General features: G+C 45.0%; 1 protein-coding gene across 1 annotated transcript; it reads right to left on the reverse strand.

Annotated features, from left to right (window-relative positions):
• Positions 1-455: 455 nt before the first annotated feature.
• On the reverse strand, positions 456-18,047 carry TECTB (tectorin beta). Its single transcript, XM_003409119.3, has 10 exons — positions 17,972-18,047; positions 16,718-16,908; positions 14,825-14,967; positions 14,646-14,718; positions 9,506-9,609; positions 9,283-9,366; positions 5,110-5,272; positions 3,270-3,342; positions 1,778-1,810; positions 456-505 (listed from the first exon to the last, which is right to left on the reverse strand). The coding sequence occupies exons 1-10, from the start codon at positions 18,045-18,047 to the stop codon at positions 456-458; spliced, it is 990 nt and encodes a 329-aa protein (XP_003409167.1).
• Between the last annotated feature and the right edge of the window lie 415 nt (positions 18,048-18,462).

Below are 18,462 nucleotides of genomic sequence, written 5' to 3' on the forward strand. Positions count from 1 at the left end.
GGACTGGAACCCCCTACCTAGTGGCTCAGCCCTAGTCCTCAGGCAGAATTGTACAGTGTCAACGACAAAGCCTCTCTTCAGTAAAGCTGGCTAACCCTGTGCATGGTGTGCTTCACATTGACTTCGTGCCTCCAAATGCTCAGCTGCCCTTGAGTATCGGTTGCTGGTCCCAATTTGAGTATGGGGGAGCTTAAGCTGGCTCGTCCCTCAGTTGCAGGGGAGGGACTGCAGGATCTAAGGGCCACAGGAAGTCACAAGAGAAAACGGGGCACCAAAGAAAAATAATCATCGAAATTCAGAAAACTCAATGGAATGAAGATTTGGCAAAGCACTATCCTTTGCTCCCCAATAACACGGTCTTCTCTTGGTTCTTTTCAGCAGTACCGTCAACGTGAGTTCGTCATCAGCAGAGGAGGTGACCCCAGGTGGAGTGGCTGCAGCTGCCTGGCTACCTCCTATAAGATGCCACAAATTCCCAGCATCACGAGGAGGTGGTAGAGAACATCTGTGAACGGGGGAAGGGGCAGACACGCTGAGACACATGTCTGTAAGGGGCAAGGACAACTACGAAGAAGAGTCAACTCGGGGGTCTTAAGTGGGTTTTCATAACACTCTCTCTGTTTATATGAAGTCAGTTTTTTCTTCCCTTGGGATTTCTGTAGCTCACTTTTATCAGTGCAAAGAATATGGCAGATAAATCTAGGTTACAGAGCTCCGACAAGTGGGAATCTGCGTTTCGGTGCAGGGCTTTCACTGTAGAACTTTCTCTGAAAAGAAGCATCTAGGATTGGCATTGTGAAACTTTGGTTTATATTATTTTCATGTAATTCTGGAGCTCAAAGCCCACACCTATGAGGTTATTAATACAATAAATGGAACAACAGTCTTACCCTGGTCTTAGTTCTCAGCTGAAACGTTTCTTCCTCCATGAGGCTTCCTTGGCTGCTATCTAAATCACCCCATTCCCCAAAAACACACCCCCCACCCATATGAGGAAGGCAGGGGCCTTGTTGTCTTGTTCACTTGGGCAGCCACCACGCCTAGAACAGCACTTGGTATGGTCATCATAATTCTGACTGACCCTTACCAGATGTTTGCTGTGTGCTGGGCATTGTTCTGGGCCCTTTAGGTGTAATATTGAATCCAGGCAGTAGCCATGTATGATGCAGGCAATTATTAGCCCACTTTTACAGAGAAGGGGCCCTGGTGGCACAGCGGTTAACTGTTTGGCTGCTAACCAAAGGTTGGCAGTTCGAATCTACTAGCCGCTCCTTGGAAATGCTATGGGGCGGTCTACTCTATCCTATAGGTTCCCTGTGAGTCGGAATTGACTCGATGGCAATGAGTGTTTTTTTTTTTTACAGGGGAAACTAGGGAGTGGGGGACGGGCAGGTGGTGATTGCCCAGGTCACACAGTTAATGAGTGGCAGAGCCACAGCAGGGACTCAGATTTGTTGAATGACCAGATCATTGCAAATCGTATTCTGCAGGTGAAGAAACCCACACAAAGCCACCTGGTGATGGTTTTGCTGAGGCTCGGTGGCAGGGGACCCAGTTCTGCTTCATCTGATTTCAACCCCAGTTCCTTCCTCCCTTCAGAGCACAGGGCTGGCTAGAGCGATGTCTCCCTACTTGCCCCCTCACCCAGAAGTGCTCTCAGGTGTAATTTTCAATTCTGAAAGGCTTTGCTGCAGCTGAAGTTAAGCTTCCTTTAAAACTCACTTCTGCCTTTTAAAAGCATTGCCCTGTGACATTCCAGACATGCTGTTTTCCTTACCTGAGAAGCTATAGAGACTTGAGAATCCCCTGCCTGTAGTGAGCAAAGAGAGAGAACACAGAAGGTCTGAGACAAGGTAACGGAAGGAGCAGACTCAGAGCTAGGTCTCTAACACACAAACCTCCCCTGATCAAACCCCTGGGCACCCTATTGCCTTCAGAACAAAGTTACAGGGGGTTTACAAAGGCTTTCTCTCACATTGTTTTCCCCTCGGCTCTCTAAGGCAGGGTTGGGTCTGTGCTTTTTCCGTAAAGGGCCAGATAGTGAATTTTTTTGGCTTTGTGGGCCATACGATCACCGTTGCAACTACTCAGTTCTGCCATTGCAGCTCAAAAGTAGCCATAGATAATACATAAATGAGCGTACCTGGGTTCCGAAAAACCTTTTTTTATAGATACTGAAATTCGAACTTTATATAATTTTTATGGGCTATAAAATATTGTCTTTCTTTTGAATTTTTTTTCAATCGCATCAAAATGTGAAAGACATCCTAAGCTTGCAGACCAAAAAAAATCATGTGGCACCCTGGATTTGGCCCACAGCTGTAGTTTGATAGCTGTGCTTCAAGATATAACTGGAATCTCTGAGTGGTGCAAGAGGTTGACATACTTGCCTGCTAACTGAAAGGATGGAGGTTTGAGTCCACCCAGACATGCCTAGGAAGAAAGGCCTGATGATCCACACCCTAAAAGTCAGCCATTGAAAGCCCTATGAAGTACAGTTCTACTCTGACACAAATGGGTCACCATGAGTCGAAATTAACCTGATGGCAACTGGCTTACTGGTAAGGTAAACTGGCCCTCAACCTTCCCACAGGGCTTACTTGCCCTTCGGGTCACACCTGCCTAAGGCCATGCTTAAGGATACCGACAGAGGTCTTTCCTGAGGTTGAACCCCTTGTGATACAATTCTATAGCACCCTGCCCCCTCTCATGAACATTCATCTCTCTTTCCATGAGTTGTTTATCATCTTTCTCTTTGCTAGATGGTAACTTACTTGAGGACAGGGCTTGCATCCAAATACTAAGCCAAACTTGTTACTGTCAAGTCGATTCCAACTCATGGCAACCCTATTGGACAGAGTAAAACTGCCCCATAGAGTTTCCAAGGAGCACCTGGTGGATTTGAACTGGCCACCTTTTGGTTAGCAGCCGTAGCTCTTAACCACCATTCCACCAGGGTTGGCCTGGACATTCATAGCTCATTTCATATTAGTATTTACTGGGTGCTCTGTTTGGAAGCTCAGTACTTCTTAATTCCTTGTGGGCATTTGAATTTAGGCCATGGGTAGAGCTTTGCAGAGCCATGAACAAGCCTCAACTCCTTATCTTGGGCTGAGCTGCCCCTCCCAGCTGGGAGGACTCAGGAGCAGGTAAAGGCTGTGGCTACAGGAACAACTGGTTTGGCAATTCAGTCAAATGCTCGAACCCGCTGTGCCTGTGGACACAGCCCAGGAGTGGACACAAACCATCTGGGAAACAGAGGAGCTTACTGCGGAGGGTGAGCTCCACCACCAGGACGCCCCCGGTCTGGTCCTGGAGGAGGCGCTTCCGCTTATCACAGTTCTGATGACCCGGCCAGGAGGGGGTGGTGGGGGCAGGGAGCGGGGGGGGGGGAGGTGGGATGGGGAAAAGAGAGAGAAAAAAGAGATTAAAAAAAAAAAAATCACAACCTGGATGGAGTCATAACCCCCCAGTCAATAGATATTAGTTACCTTATTTTTTGTGTAACCAAGAAAGACTTTTTTTTAATCCCTTCTCCAACTTGAGAAAAGAAAGAAAGCTTTAATTTATTAACCCTTCAACCTAATAAAGAGGGCCTGAGAGAAATCATGCTGGGAGGGGTCGTTGGACATGGGAGAGACTGACTGTGTTTCTTTTGATGAGAAGTCAGGCTTTTGTCTATTGTTATTCTCATCGCACGATTTGATGAGAACATCTGCAGAATGTTCCAGTTCATTTTCCTTTTCTTCCTTTTTAATGTGTCATCAATATTTATCCTTTGGTGAACTATAAAATGTCACCCGTGTCCTTTCCCTAGCCCTGCATCCTCCGACTTCTTTCCCTTTCTCTATTTGGGCTTGTAGATGACCACTCCCAGTCAAATGAATCGCTAGGAATAGAGGTTCTAACTGTATTTCTGGTGGTTGCGATACAGTGTGTAGGCAGGTAGCCTCCGCTGAAACCCTGTGCCCCACCCCACCGCAGTCTCTAGACCAAATAGACTTTAGAAGGTAACAGTTTGAGGTTTAGTACTTGTAAGCATCTGAAATAGCTATTCTCAAACTTTGATGTGCATCCAAACACCTGGAGGGCTTGTTCAGAGACAGGTTGCTGGGCCCACCCAGAGTTTCTGGTTCAGTAGGTCTAGAGTAAGGAGCCCTCGTGATGCAGTGGTTTAGCGTTCAGCTACTAATCAAAAGGTTGGTGGTTCAAAACCACCAGACATTCCGCAGGAGAAAGATGTAGTAGTCTGCTTCCATAAGGATTTACAGGCTTGGAAACCCTATGGGGTAGTTCTACTCTGTCTTATAGGGTCAGTGTGATTTGGAATTGACTCAAGGGCGATGGGTAGGTCTAGAGTGGGGCCTGAGAATGTGCAAGTCTCATGAGTTCCCAGGTGATGCTGATGCTGATGCTGCCGGTCCATGGGTCCCATTTTGGGAACTACTGCTCTAAGGGGCAGGTTCATAGCAGGTTGAAATGGAAAACTGCTTCCCACCTGAATTTGCTACATGTGGTGATGGACTCTTTTTGGTGGGGAACCTGTAGGCAAAACTGAGTCCCTGTCATAAGATTCACTGAACATGCCGCGAAGTCAGAGCCCAGCTGCTGGGCCCTTCCCACCACCTCCCAGATCAGTCGTGACCCCAGCGTTGGGATTTCTGCAGCATCTCTCTGAGGTTGGAGAGAAGGACCCTCAGTCTGTCCAGTCAAGAACTAAAAATATCCAGCTTTGGATTATACCCAGAACCCATCATTGCCACCTAGACCTTGAATTTCCATTGTGCTTTAACTTTTTCTAAGCATTTCTACATCTCTTATTGCTTTCATTTTACCTAACATTGCCCTCTGAAAAGGGAAGGACCACCATTACTTATCATCACTCTATCTTTAAAGATAAAAAGACCAGGCTCCAGAAGGTTAAGTGACATGTGCCAGATAGAGTAGCTTGTCTGTGGCAGGGTGGGCAGGCTGAGAGCATCTGCCCTTACACCCAACACCCTTTCCTCTGGAATGCCCTCGGCACCCGTCTACACCCAGCTAAAACTATAGCTCCCCGCATGTGGCCTCCCGGGGATCACATTCTCCCTCTGGGGAAAGCGGGCTCACCACTGGGCAGGAAAGCTTCTCACTGTCACAGATGAACGTCTCACAGTGTAACCAGACCTTGGAGAGCTTGGGGATGTTCTGGAACCGGAAGGCGTTGAACTGGAAGGTTGCCCTGTGATCTTTCCCGTTCTCATGCACAAACACCGTTTCATCCGTGGGGCAGCTGAGGCACACAGGGAGAGGGGAAACAAAACGCTACCTCATCAAACTCAAGCAAGGGCTTTGGAGGCAAACGTATACGCAACAACACTCCTAGATTTTTATATTCCTTTAGGGGTACCTGGGTGGCGCAAACAGTTAACACGCTTGGCTACTAACTAAAAGGTTGGAGATTCAAGTCCACCCAGAGGTGCCTTGGAGGAACGAAAAATCAGCCATTATAAACCCCATGGAGTGCAGTTCTGCTCTGACACACATGGGGTCGCCATGAGTCAGAGTTGACTCAATGGTAATTGGTTGGTTTATGTTTCTGAAGAACTTTGACTGTGGTAACTCTCAACTCTGAGGTCATTTGGGGAGCTGCCATACGGGTGTGATCGTTCCTATTCTACAGCTAGGGTACAACTGGGAAGTAACTTCTGATAAGCCATATACCTGGTAAGTCACCACACCATGCCCAAAGAAGTGATGTCCCCAAGAGACAAAGGCCAGGAATAACAGTTCCCAAAGTGCTGCCACCACCTCTTAAGCCCAAGTCACACCGGACACATTTGGGTCTTGCCATTGGAAATTTGAATTTATGCTGCATTATTTAAATTATATTTATTATATTTTATAATTCTCTTTGCAAAAATGTAGTCATACTTTTAATATAAGGCCAGGAGAAAATGACTGGAAGGATACCATGTAAATGCTAACACTGGCTGTTGTGGGCAGTTTTTGTTTTCTTCTTTGTATCGTTATATATTTTCTAAATTCTCTATAATGAGATACTAATATTTTTATGATCTTCCAAAGTCCCAGAGGTGTTAATTCAGTAAAAGAAAAAATAATGACACAGGTGGGCATTTGTCTAAGCCAGTGGTTCTCACCTAGGGCTGTTTTGCCTCTCAGGGGACATTTGACAATATGGTTGTCATGACTAGGGTAGAGTGCTACTGGCATCTAATGGGTAGGGACCAGGGATGCTGTTAAACATCCTACAATGCCCAGGACAGTCTCCCATACCAAAGAATTATCCAGTCCAAAAATGTTAATAATATCAAGATTGAAAAACCATGGTTTAAGCAAATGCTTTTTCATTTAACAAACATATACTGGTTATTTAAGTACCAGGCATTCAACTAGGTGTTGGGAGCAGACCCAGTCACTCTTGGGAATGGACAGTGGAGGCCCACATGAGTGTAGGAGCTTGTTACCTGCAGATGTGCAGTACAGGCAAGAGTAGGTGCCAAGGAGTACCAGAGAGTCTGTTCCTCTATGGAAAAAAGTCTATGGTTTGAAGCACTTCCGTACCCGTGGACAGCACCAGGGTGGACCCCAAAGGTTAACGTTGCTCCCAAAGCATTTCTCTGACTCTGTTGTAGCTCCAACACAACACGCAGCAGAGAGTGGCCCAGTTATGTCAGAGACCCTTCATGATATACCCTGCCCCACACCCATTCTGTCAGAACCACAGTGTCCACTCTGAGCTCCAGTGGGTGAGATGAGGAGTAATCACCAGGCCTTGATATCTGCACCAGGGTCAGAAACTCATTCTGTTTGTGGTGGCCTCTGACCAGTGATGCCGCTATGGACATTTTCCAAATTGTGAAATGTGACCTTGCAAGATCATTTGGTCAATAAACCTGAGATCCTTGGGTGAACTCAAGATGTGAGTCCTTAAAATAGCTTCTTGCAGCTGGAGTACCCAAGGCCTGGTATCAGCCAGTGGAAAATAATGTAAGCAGACCTTTGTTGGGGGTGGGGAGCAGACAAATAATGGGCAAGCCTACAGCCCTTGACACCACTGTCTCTTGTCGCCGGCCACAGCACCTGCCTCTTAGTGACGGATATCTCTGGATGGTATAATATTCCACAATGACATTTTCACACCATTGCCGCATGAGCCTCCTTCCCCAAATTGGTTTGAGATGGTTGTGCTATTTTGACCTACTCACGTGCACAGGAAAATTCCAGATACTATATCTACTCTGATCTTTCTAGATGGGTCCTGGATGGTGCAAACGGTTAAGCACTCAACTACTAGCTGAAAGGTTGGCAGTTTAAACTCACCCAGAGGAACCTTGGAAGACAGGCCTGGCGATCTGCTTCCAAAAGGTCACAGCCTTGAAAACCCTATGGAGAGGTTCTACTCTGCAGATACAGGGTTGCCATGAGTTGGAACTGACTTGACGGCAACTAACAATGATAACAACAACAATCTCTAGGCATTCTCAGGAAACTGGGCTTTCCCCTAAAAGGGCCAACAGAACAAAAGCAAATGGGAGGTTGTGGGAGTAGACTTTCCAGCTGTCCTCTTTGACACTGGCTTTTGTGCATGTGTCGCCAATCTTAAGGTGTTGTTTCAGCTAGGCAGACTATATAAATAGATCAGGGCTTGAATGAAGATTCCCAGGTTCCACCCAGCAGCCTTCTGATTTGGTAGGTTGACAGGGTGCCCACCTGTTTAACAGGCACCCAAGGTATTCCATGTGCGCACTAGAGTTTGAAGACCACTTGCATCAACTACTCAAAGCCACAGGCATTGCTTGTTCTGTCATGTTACACATCTGTCAGGGGGAGCAACAGCACCGGAATTACCTACAAGGAGATAACTCCATGCTGGGGTAGAAGCCTTTGCCCTTGTATGGCCGTTACCTGAGAGAAGACCCCCCTGCCTGATGGTAATTTCAGGTCCCAAGTCAATCATTCATTTCAGAATCTCTAAAGTCATTTGATTGTACCCTTGTCAACAGAACACAAATGAATCATTCAATGGCCGATGTGAAACAAGCATCCAAACTGCACCTGAACTCCTGTCTCTGTAGGGAACTTGGCTGGTATGTATTAAGCGCTTATGAATGTTTGTTAAATAAAAATAAGAGCTTAAATGTCCGAGTCGGCTTCATCTTTGTTATCTACCCGCCTTTGTCTTTGGCCCCGATGTATGCTTAGCCCTAACGAGTTCTAGCAATAACACTGCACACTGGTCTGCTTTGCTTTTGGGAAAGGCCTCTTCTTTATTAATGTTAATTGCACACACATTTGTAGTCTAGTTAAAACTCTTCTCTATTTTCCAAAGTTACAATTTCAAGTGCTTCTTGGGCAACTGTCATCTCAAATTCAACATGCCAACCTTGAGCTTATCGACTTCATACTCCCTTTTCCAGAAACCCTCTTCTCCAGCAGCCAATAACAAACACAATTCCTCATCTTAACAACATACAGATTCATGGTCTCGGAGCCATCTGTGACACATATTCCTCCACCTTCTTATCCTGTCCCTCCCTCCACCCCATATTTAAGTAGTTGCTACATTTTTATCTGTAGCATAAAACAAGAAGCTGTAGAAGTTTCTCCCATACTTTTATAACCTTCTTTCACTTGGCTACACCCTCAGCTCTGGCTTTATTACCTTTTGCCTTAATTTGCCACAGCCTCTGGACTGGTCTTTCCAGTTCTATATACTCCAATACATAGGACTTCCAGAATTGTCCACCCCTGGTGCAATTGCAATTCGTTGATCCTCTACTTAGAAATTTCAAGAGCTCCCTATTATCTACTGAATCAATAATACAAATAATGATATTATTTAACATGCATTGAATACTGACTACATGCTATGGGATAAGCTTTTTACATGGATTATTTAATTTAGTCCTCATTATAGTTTTGGTGTCCTACTGGATTTGAGCCAGGCCTACCCCACCTCCACATAAACACACACAGACACACTCTATGTGACCCTACATAATCCCTTCTGTACTTCAGTTTCCTCATCTGTAAAATGGAAATGATAATATCTTGTAAGGTTTAAATGAGATAATCTATGATAAAGCTCCTACAACAATACCTGGTACCTAGAAAACGTTATGTAAGTGTTTCCTAGTTAATACTTAGCCTGGAAGTACAGAGGCTTTCCCTGACATGACCCGAACAGGTCTGCTCTTTTTCTGCCCAAGCCAGAGCAAGGTAGCTGTGGATATATCTAGTCCCACCTCTCAGCCCTGTCTTCCAGTGTGGAATACCTACCCCTTGTTGATCAGCTGCCACTGCAAGGGATACATGAAATCAGCTGAGGGTGTGGCCCAGCAGCTGTTCAACACCACCTTAAATCTGGAAATAAGGCAAAAACAATGTCACTTGGAGCCAGAGAGCCTTATGCCTAGAAATACCTGGTGATTAAAAAGTCTCTCAGTTACTCTTTATTTATTCATGTATTTAAAAATAAAAAAAACGGAGGAAATGTACTTACCGAATGCTTAACCCTTTGGCTTCTACTCCTGCAAAAAGATCTGAACCAATTTCGGATGTCTCCAGCACAAAGGGGGCTTCTTTTTTTATGGAGAACTTGGCATTCTATGGAGGGAAATTGACAACGGGCATTATGAATTCTAAGACTAAGCACCTGAGTCCAGCAGAAGCAAATGAATTGGAATTGGGTGGGGGTAGGAGTCAATCTAAAGGCACAAGCACAAGAGGCCACAGAGAGACCCTCCAGGTCCTAAGATGCTGTACCTTCCAGGATACTGGTGCCATCTTAGACGGGACAGGGACACCTCATGTTCTAGATCTGCTGGTCATGATGAGACACACGCTGTACGCCTCATCTCATCTATGTCCACAAGGAACAAGATTTGACTAATGGAAAAAATGGAATCCAGGAATGCTGAGACAGTGTGCTTCACTGAATCACTCTGCGGCATGGGCACCAAGCACGTACAGCCCCTCTCAGCCCTTGCTCACCTCTACTTATTGCCTGAGCAGATTTCAGCCTGGGCTGGAAAGTTTATAATCTGACTTCCAGTACATTTAACAACAACTACAATAACAACCACAATTTATTGAGCAACTACTAAGTGCCAGGCACTCTTCTGTGTATTGAAACCAAACCCAAACCTGTTGCCATGGAGTCATTTCTGACTCATAGTGACCCTATGGGACAGAGTAGAACTGCCCCACGAGGTTTCCAAGGTGCACCTGGTGGATTTGAACTGCTAACCTTTTGGTTAGCATCCATAGCTGTTAACCACTATGCCACCAGGGTTTCCTCTGTATATTGAGAAAGTCTCTGTATCAGGATATTCTGTATATTGAGATACGTCAGTGAAGAAAGCAAAGACCTCTGTCTTCAATGACTTGGGATTCTGACAGGAGAGACAGAAAACACACAATGAGTAAATTATGGAGTATGTTAGGATAGAATATAGTATGTTATATAGAAAAAAGATAAAATCTGTAGATTAGGATAAGGCAGATTGGAAGTGTGAGGAGGGGCAGGTTGCAATTTAAAAATGCAGTGATTGGGGAGTCCTCATTGAGGACATGACATTCAAGCTGAGACATGAAGGAGGTGAGGGAGAGGACCATGGAGTCACCCAGGGAAGAACTCTTCAGCCAGGCAAAGGCACTGGGGCGAGAGTGTGTCCAGCAAGACAGCAAGGAGTCCAGTGTGGCTGGAGCAAGTGAGTGAAGAGGGAAGGTGAAGAGTAGGGGGGTGGAGAAGGAAGAGAAGAAATCGGAGAGGCAGCAGGTGGACTGAGAAGGATTGTGGCTTCAACCCTGAGTGAAATGGGGAGTCTTCCTCTTGATTTTAGTGCAGGAGTGACAGGTTCGAATCACGGGCTGGGTGTGCGTGGTCGTCACCCGCTCCCTTCCTCACGAAGTTCTGGGTGAGTTATTAGGAATAACAGCAATGTTTCCAGTTGACTTACCCGGAAGAAGTTTATTTTTCCATTCTCAGAGTCTTGGGTTCATTCCATTCTGGTAATTACCATGAACCTCCAGAGACAAAAATATCGCTATGGGAGGACAAGGATCCTGGGCTAATCCTAACTCCACCACTGACTCGGGACACACTATAGACATGTCAGCTTTTGGGTCCTCAGTTTTACCATCTGTAAAATGGAAGTAGCTTTTGCCTTTACTTGCCTTACAAAATGTTTTTATGATGGTGAAAATCGTGCTTTCCAGTTCCTTTACCTGTTCAAAAAGTTGAGTCACAACTAGCTAGTGACATAATTTAGGGATGGGTACACCTGGTTTAGCAATAGTTCATGTGGAAAAGATCTAGGAGTTGCTTTTGCTCACAAGCTCAGTGTGAGATAGTAGTGAGAGAAAACTGCTCCAAAGCTAATATTACCCCAGAACCTAAGATGTCCCCTCTAATCCTCTATGCTCTGAATTGAACCAACAAAGTCTAGGATAGAACATTTTAATTCTGGGCTCCACCTTTGCAGAGGGGCACTGGCCAACTGGAGCATAGTCAGAGAGGAATGACTGGGATGGTGAATGGACCGCCAACAGCTGGAAGGTGTTCAGCTTTGGAAAGACTGGAGATGGCAGTTGCCTTGAGATGCTTGCAGGTCTGTCAGCAACATAATTACATGGAATTATTTCAAAAGACAGAACCAGGACCAGTGGACAGGTATTCAGGGTGGTGGATTTTGTATGCTAATCTAAAATGGAAAGATCCAACTCACGCCCTTGTCCTTGGGTGAATCTGGGTGTCCACCCCTCAGGGATCTTGCAGAAGGGCTTCTGGCTGTGGGTGGAAGGTCAAGTTTGATGACTTCTGAGGTTTGTTCTGAATCTGGAAGGCTACGATTTTGGCCTCTATTACTTATATTTATTCTATCCCAAGCTTTTTCATTTCCTTCTAAGAGGAAAGGTCAGTTTGATTTTGAGTTTTGATTGAATAAAAGTCAACCTAATTCCACCACTGATGTTAATGTTCATCCATATGATGATAATGACGTTAGTAGCTAGTTCCTCCCAGAGCCCTCAGGGCTTCCCCTTTAAATGGGGTCAAAGGCTGCAATCACAAGAAAGGTTGCTTTCTCAGGCTGTTACCTTATGCTAGGCTCTGTGCTAAATGCTTCATAGAATCATTTGATTTAATCTTCATGACAAACCTATAGCGTAACAGCTATTATTATCCCTGTTTAACAAGCGTGGAGATACAGAGGTCCAAGTCACAGGACTAGAAAATGGCAGAGCCAGGCTTCAAAGTCTGATAGCTAGATCCCTTCTCTCACTCACAGCACTAGGCTGTTTCTGTAAACGAGGCTACCTTCCTTTATTTTGGACAGGGAGTCAGGAAAACCAACCATGGGCACTTGGCAGGAGCAAGGAGGGTAGGGATGGAAAGAGAAGAGAGAGGAAGCATGGGGGTGGGACTCATGCTTTTGGATCCCAGATTTAGGAGCACTCGGAATGCTAAGCAATTAGCCAAGCACTGATTCCATTGTGCTATCTAGGGCACGGCTCTGTCTCTGATAATTTGATGGAAATGTATGCAGGGAACTGTTGTTGCTTCAGAAACACAAGAGAATGCTATGAAAGCAGAGTGGAGGAGAAGAAAATACCAACTGCATGGGGCAGGCATAGGAGACTGCACCCATGGCAGGAGTATTAATCAGACAGAAGTCACTGCTGCAAAGCAGAGCCCTCTCTTTACGTGGTCTGTTTGTCCTGGACGGGGCTTGGCGAGCCTCAGGTGGGCCTTAGCTTTCTTTCTAGAGGATTTCAAGGACGTATCCTGTTAAGCCTATCTTCCCAGCCCTCTGAATTGTTTTATGTTTTTCCTTGAAAGAGTATAGTTCCTTTCCACCTCTAAGATTTGATATTTACGTCTTGAAACTCAGCCCTACGTGGCTGATGGTGGGTGATGATTTTCGACAATTCTGGTACCTCTCTATTTCTAACTGTTGTGAAACCTACCTAGGCTCACACCTATAGTTTTATCTGGTTAAAATAGCAGCTATGCGTTTCTGGACAGGAATTCAGTAGTCAATGCAGCCTGTCATCAGGGTGTCCCGTGAGAGTGTTGTCAGTGGGCAGAAGCCTTTTCTTCTCTGTGGACAGCCTTTATCCATTACTACAGTCATGTCACCATCTTGGAATCACCTTGGAGTCCCACCCTGTATTTACCTTCCCTGATTATAGGTCAAGGGGTTGTATGGGACTCCTTTTCTTTGGACCTAACCACTGCCAAGGGTAAATGTAGATTTTGCTAGACCTTATACAGGAGTCCTGGTGGCACATTGGTTAAGCACTCAGCTGATAACCAAAACGTACGCAGTTCAAACCCACCGGCCACTCCACAGGAGAAAGATGTAGCAGTCTACTTTCATAAAGATTTACAGTCTTGGAAACCCTATGGGGCACTCAATGGCAGTGGGTTTGGGTTTTTGGTAAGCTTATACAATTTGGGGAGCCCTCTTTAATAAAAAGAGTAAGAATTTTGAATACAAGATTAGGCACAGAACCTTAAAAGGGGCCTGTGAGAGTGAGGGGCCCTGAAACTTAAGCTTCATTACCATGACAATATGTACATTTGAGAAAACCAAGAAACTAGGGTTAAGAGATCTGTGTGCTAGATTGGATGATGGAACTGCCTGTGGGGTCTTGGGTAAATCACTTCCTCCCCTTGGCCTTCAAATCCTGGTCTGTAAAATGGTCTAGGTTATTCTAGGATCCTTCTAGCCCTCATCTTCTGAGTTCAACAACGTTAATAGCTTCTGGGAAGCAAGTTAAGGAAGTTCAAAGAGCTCAAAGTCAGTGGCGTTCCTGGTAGTAAAATGTTTTCCTTTGTGAAATGAGGAGATTGGACATGATGCCCTCAAAGGACATCTTCCTGTTCTAATATTCTGTGTAAAGTTTTCTATTTCTGCCTTCACCTTCCCCTAGCCAACTGGGCCAGTGTCTCTGGGCACATGTTTCCTCACTGCAGGTTTTAAAAACAAAGCACCCCCTCTAAACAGTAGGGCAGCTAGGCTAACAGCCATTGCATATTTAGTTTCTCTGGAGCGCTTTATTTTGAGAGAGACCAAAGCCGGCTCTCTAACTTCAATGTCAACATAGCCAACATGCCTGAGTTAGACACTGAGGAAACCCACTACCTAAAGGGCTTCAGAGACCAAAGAACTAGGCAGCAGAGGCCAGTTCCAAACCTTCTCTTCAGCCTTGTCCCAGGCAGGAAGCTTAATACTCTTCCCCCAGATGTCGTAACGAGAGCTAGATCACATCCTAAATATAAAGTTCCGGAGTGGGCTGTCATGGAAACTCATCTTGATTAAGTGTGAGAGACACTGGCTGTTTTCCTGTCTCTTGATCTTGGGGAAGTCATGAGATTTGGCTAGAATCAATTTTTCTCATCTGTAAAATGGGAAGGTTGGCTTTATATTTTCATGGCACCTTTCAATCGTCCATTCCATCCAGTCTATCAATACAGGTTCCTGCTGTATCTAATCTATAAAGAGATTTAAAGCTAGGCTAAAGCTTATGTCTCAACCTGAATTCAAGAATGAGTCTCTGCACAGAAATCCCGCTGAAGGTCCCGTCATTTCCTGGAAAAGCCACATGGCAGTAAAAGAAATCTGGAGACCACTTACAGTGTAGAAGTTGAGAGACAATTGGCTTTCAAATGTGCCCGTGCTCCCGTTCTTCACATGAACAGTGGCCACTCTGAAAAGGGGAGAGAGTTTTGCATAAGGACTGAAACATGCCTGATTGGCAGGGACTGCAAGACACACACGAGGCAGCCAACCCTGCACTCCACAGAGCAACTTACCTCTGGTCAAAGGCAGCCTGGTTCACCAAGTAGGTGGAGTGATAGGTGCAGGAGAAGGAGTAGTTCACGGGCTGGTTCTTCACGATCACCGTGCTGTCATTGGAAACAATGTGGCTGTAGAAGTGGTAGATAGGGGGCTTGTACTGGAGAAAGGAAGAAGGCAGTTAGGGTAGCCCTGAGTCCCATGACGAAAATGAGGATTCTGGGAAAAGTGGATGAAGATGGCTTGGGAGAAAGCCCGATGGGGAGGCATGAATGTCTGCCATTGGCAGTAGCACCCTCTGTCTTGCTATGGGTGAACTGATAATTTTTGTAGAGTTCTGAAACTGTTCAGCTAAGGTTGTTTAAAATAATCTAAGTTGAATACTGTACACTAAAAAAAATCCATATTCCCCTTTGGCTTCTGACTAAAAAGAACCAGCTCAAGACTCTCTATTTCCCAACATTAACTATTAATTTGTTTCTCCTGTCCAAGTATCTAAGTGAATGCCTTCACCCACCTCCCAATTCTAGAATGTTACTGTCTGGTTCTTCACTCTTTTCTTTTTCCATCCATGAGCACTATTTCTGAGACACTCCTTCCTGACTTGTTGGGCTCTAGAATCACAGAATATTAGAGCTAGAAGGTATCTTGAATGTCTACAAGGGAAGTGGCGTGTCTAAGACTACAGAGGTGATTTCTAGTTCAATCTATTAGGATACTCAAAGAAATGATGCCTTCAGGCCCAAGACTTTTCCCACTCCATCACTGAATCCTTGTGGGGGCTTTAGGAAGAGGAGGAAGCCCTAGAAATGCTTAGCCCCCCCTGTTCTGAGACCTATCAAAACAGAGCAGTAGAAAGCTAGACCTCAGCAGGAGGATCAGAAGACCTAACCTCCCTTTGTGATTATGGCCCTGGTTCTGTGGCCTTGTTACTGGGTTTCTGTGGCCTTGAACTAGTCACTTTATCGGGAGGTCTCAGTTTCCTCTTCCATAATACAATGATATTTGGCAAGAAGATGTCTGTGGTTCCTTTTAGTTCTACGACTCCATGTCCTTCACAAGATTCCCTTATGAATTGTGTCATACTTTGGTCTCTCCTTTAAATTGTGTCATACTTTGGTCTCTCCTTTAAAATGCCCTTCCAAAATTTATCACCACTTCAAATGCTGGGGTACGGGATGGCCCACCCATCCCAGAAAGGATGGCAGCTTGTAAGCCCCTGCTCAGGAACTGGAAGCAAGGTGAGCAGTGGGAAATATGCTTTGTTCTACTTGATAGAAGGTGGCTTAGCAGGCTCTGGTGGAAAATTAACTAATCACTGTCAGGTCAATTAAACTCATTGCGACCCCATGTGTGTCAAAGCAGAACTGTGCTCCATAGGATTTTCCATGGTTGAATTTTTTGGAAGTAGATCATCAGGCCTTTCCTCTAAGGTGTCTTGGATAGACTTGAACCTCTAACCTGTTGGTCAGAAGCCAAGATGTCAACCATTTGCACCACCCAGGTACTCCAGGGAAAAACTAGAAGAATAAAATTCAAATTAGTCATTTAAAATACAAGAGGAGAAGAATTTAAATAGTACTAATATCCCAGGGGAAACTGCAGTAGCTTAGTGGTTAAGAGCTATGGCTGCTAACCAAAAGGTTGGCAGTTCAAATCCACCAGGCACTGCTTGGAAACCCTGTGGGGTATTTCTATTCTGTCCTGTAGGGTCGCTATGAGTCACAATTGACTTGACGGCAACAGGTTTGGTTTTTGGTTTAATATCCCAGGAAATCTGGGAATCAGGATTGACTTTTAAAAGGAAATCGGTGAATTCTGAGTTCTCTTAAGGATGGACAATAGATGTCTAATCTTTGAGCCCAGTTGTCATATCCTAGGTGATTCCCCATTATGTGGCCTGGCCTTACCTCGGACTGAGTTCCACAGTAGGACTTGTTTTTAGGCGACAGATCTGGGATTACAAATTGGTAGTATCCTCCTTCGTGGACTCCGTTGTAACACAGCCCTCCGAGGGCCAGCTGATGCACTTCCCATCCATAGGGACACTCAGGGATTTTGGTGATGATGGTTTTAGGGTAACAAAACACAAGAATGACATCTGGAAAGAGCACACACATGGCTTGAAATCAGATGTGTTATATCACCCTGCCTGGGGAACAACAGTTTCAGCCACACCTGCCCATGCAGAGCAGTCTGTTGCCAACACTTTCTCCTCTACCGTTCAAGAGCTGTGATGAAAGTTTTCTTGAAGCGTCAGTCATTGAAGTTTCTGTTTCATAGTATTCACTAGTTTGGTGTAATATCTGCACCATACTTAAGATGTTGTTAAAATTGGTCCACTTTCAACTTCAAGCTTATTTGAAGGAAAATATCTGTGATTGGATGTATTGGCTATATGCATATATAATATATATATTTTCAAATGCCCATAAAAATTAGCACAGAACTTAAAAAAAAAAAAAAAGTACATTGCCTGTGTAACACTGACTTATGGTACAGGATTAAAATTCAATAGACAAATAGAAAAAACATGGGATGAATGAATACATGCGTATATTAAAAACAAAACAAACAAACAAAGCAACCAACCCCACTGCCGTTGAGCTGATTCTGACTTGTAACGGCCCTAGAGGACAGAGTAGAACTACCCCGTGACCTTGCCAAGGCTGTAAATCTTTATGGAAGCAGACTGCCACATCTTTCTCCCAAGCAGCGGCTGGTAGGTTTGAACTGCTGACTTTTGGTTAGCAGTCAAGTGCTTTAATCACAGCACCACCGGAGTTTATATATATATATATATAAAAGTTTTTTTTTAAGTCTAAGTTTATTCAATACAGCTTTACAGGTCTTTCTCTCGCAGAGCTGAGCTGTTGGGTGGGTTCAAACCGCTAACATTTCGGTGAGCAGCTGAGGGTTTAACTGTTGCACCACCAGGGCTCTCTTTCTCTCTCTGTATATATACATATAATTTTTTTTAAGTCTAAGTTTAGTCAATTCAGTTTTACTTCCTGTGGAAAAAGCCTGATCAGCATCTGGTGGCTTCAGTGCTTCTTGGCTACATTATTGCATTTTCATAACAAGGTAGCATAGAGCTCTGAGCTTTGCAAGGGAAATTGCAGGAAACTTCCTTTCCAGGAAAACAGAGAGGCACCAGGGCATACCTGCTTTATTTGGAATGCATGACCTCGCAGAGGCTTCCGCAAAGACGGCCAACAGGACAAAAGCCCTCATCACCATTGCTTCTCGGAACCTGGTCTTTGCTGGGTAGTCACACTAAGCTGGTCCGATGGTCACAGTCCTGCCAGGGCCTGGGCCTCAATCTTTCCAGATCAGAAACACAAGCGAGAAGTTAAAATCAAGGGTGAGAATAAAACAGCACACACAGTTTTAGGGGAAATTCCCAAGGGAGATGGTCAGTAATGCCATCTGTCCCTCATTCCTAATGGCTCCTTGTCAGTGACTGGAGGCAAGAAGTGGAGCTCTTACCACTGGACGCGTCAATGGTACAAGAGGCTGCTCATGTTCCTGACTGTCTCATTCTTTCTGGATTGTGGTTGCCGTCTCCAAGATGCTCCCCAAATCTCCGGCCCCAGTCCTCACTCGCCTTTATACAGTCCGAGAGTGTAAAAGAACCCGGCTCCAGATAAACTAC

Source organism: Loxodonta africana, chromosome 16 (assembly GCF_030014295.1).
Source record: "Loxodonta africana isolate mLoxAfr1 chromosome 16, mLoxAfr1.hap2, whole genome shotgun sequence".
Classification (NCBI taxonomy): Eukaryota; Metazoa; Chordata; class Mammalia; order Proboscidea; family Elephantidae; genus Loxodonta; species Loxodonta africana.

Coding starts and splice junctions, on each gene's coding strand:
- TECTB (XM_003409119.3), bottom strand. CDS start 18,047: ATGGTGATGAGGGCTTTTGTCCTGTTGGCCGTCTTTGCGGAAGCCTCT. Junction 1,811..3,269: donor GGTGGAGCTCACCCTCCGCA/GTAAGCTCCTCT, acceptor TGCTCACTACAG/GCAGGGGATTCTCAAGTCTC. Junction 506..1,777: donor AAGTCTCTATAGCTTCTCAG/GTAAGGAAAACA, acceptor CCCCGTTCACAG/ATGTTCTCTACCACCTCCTC.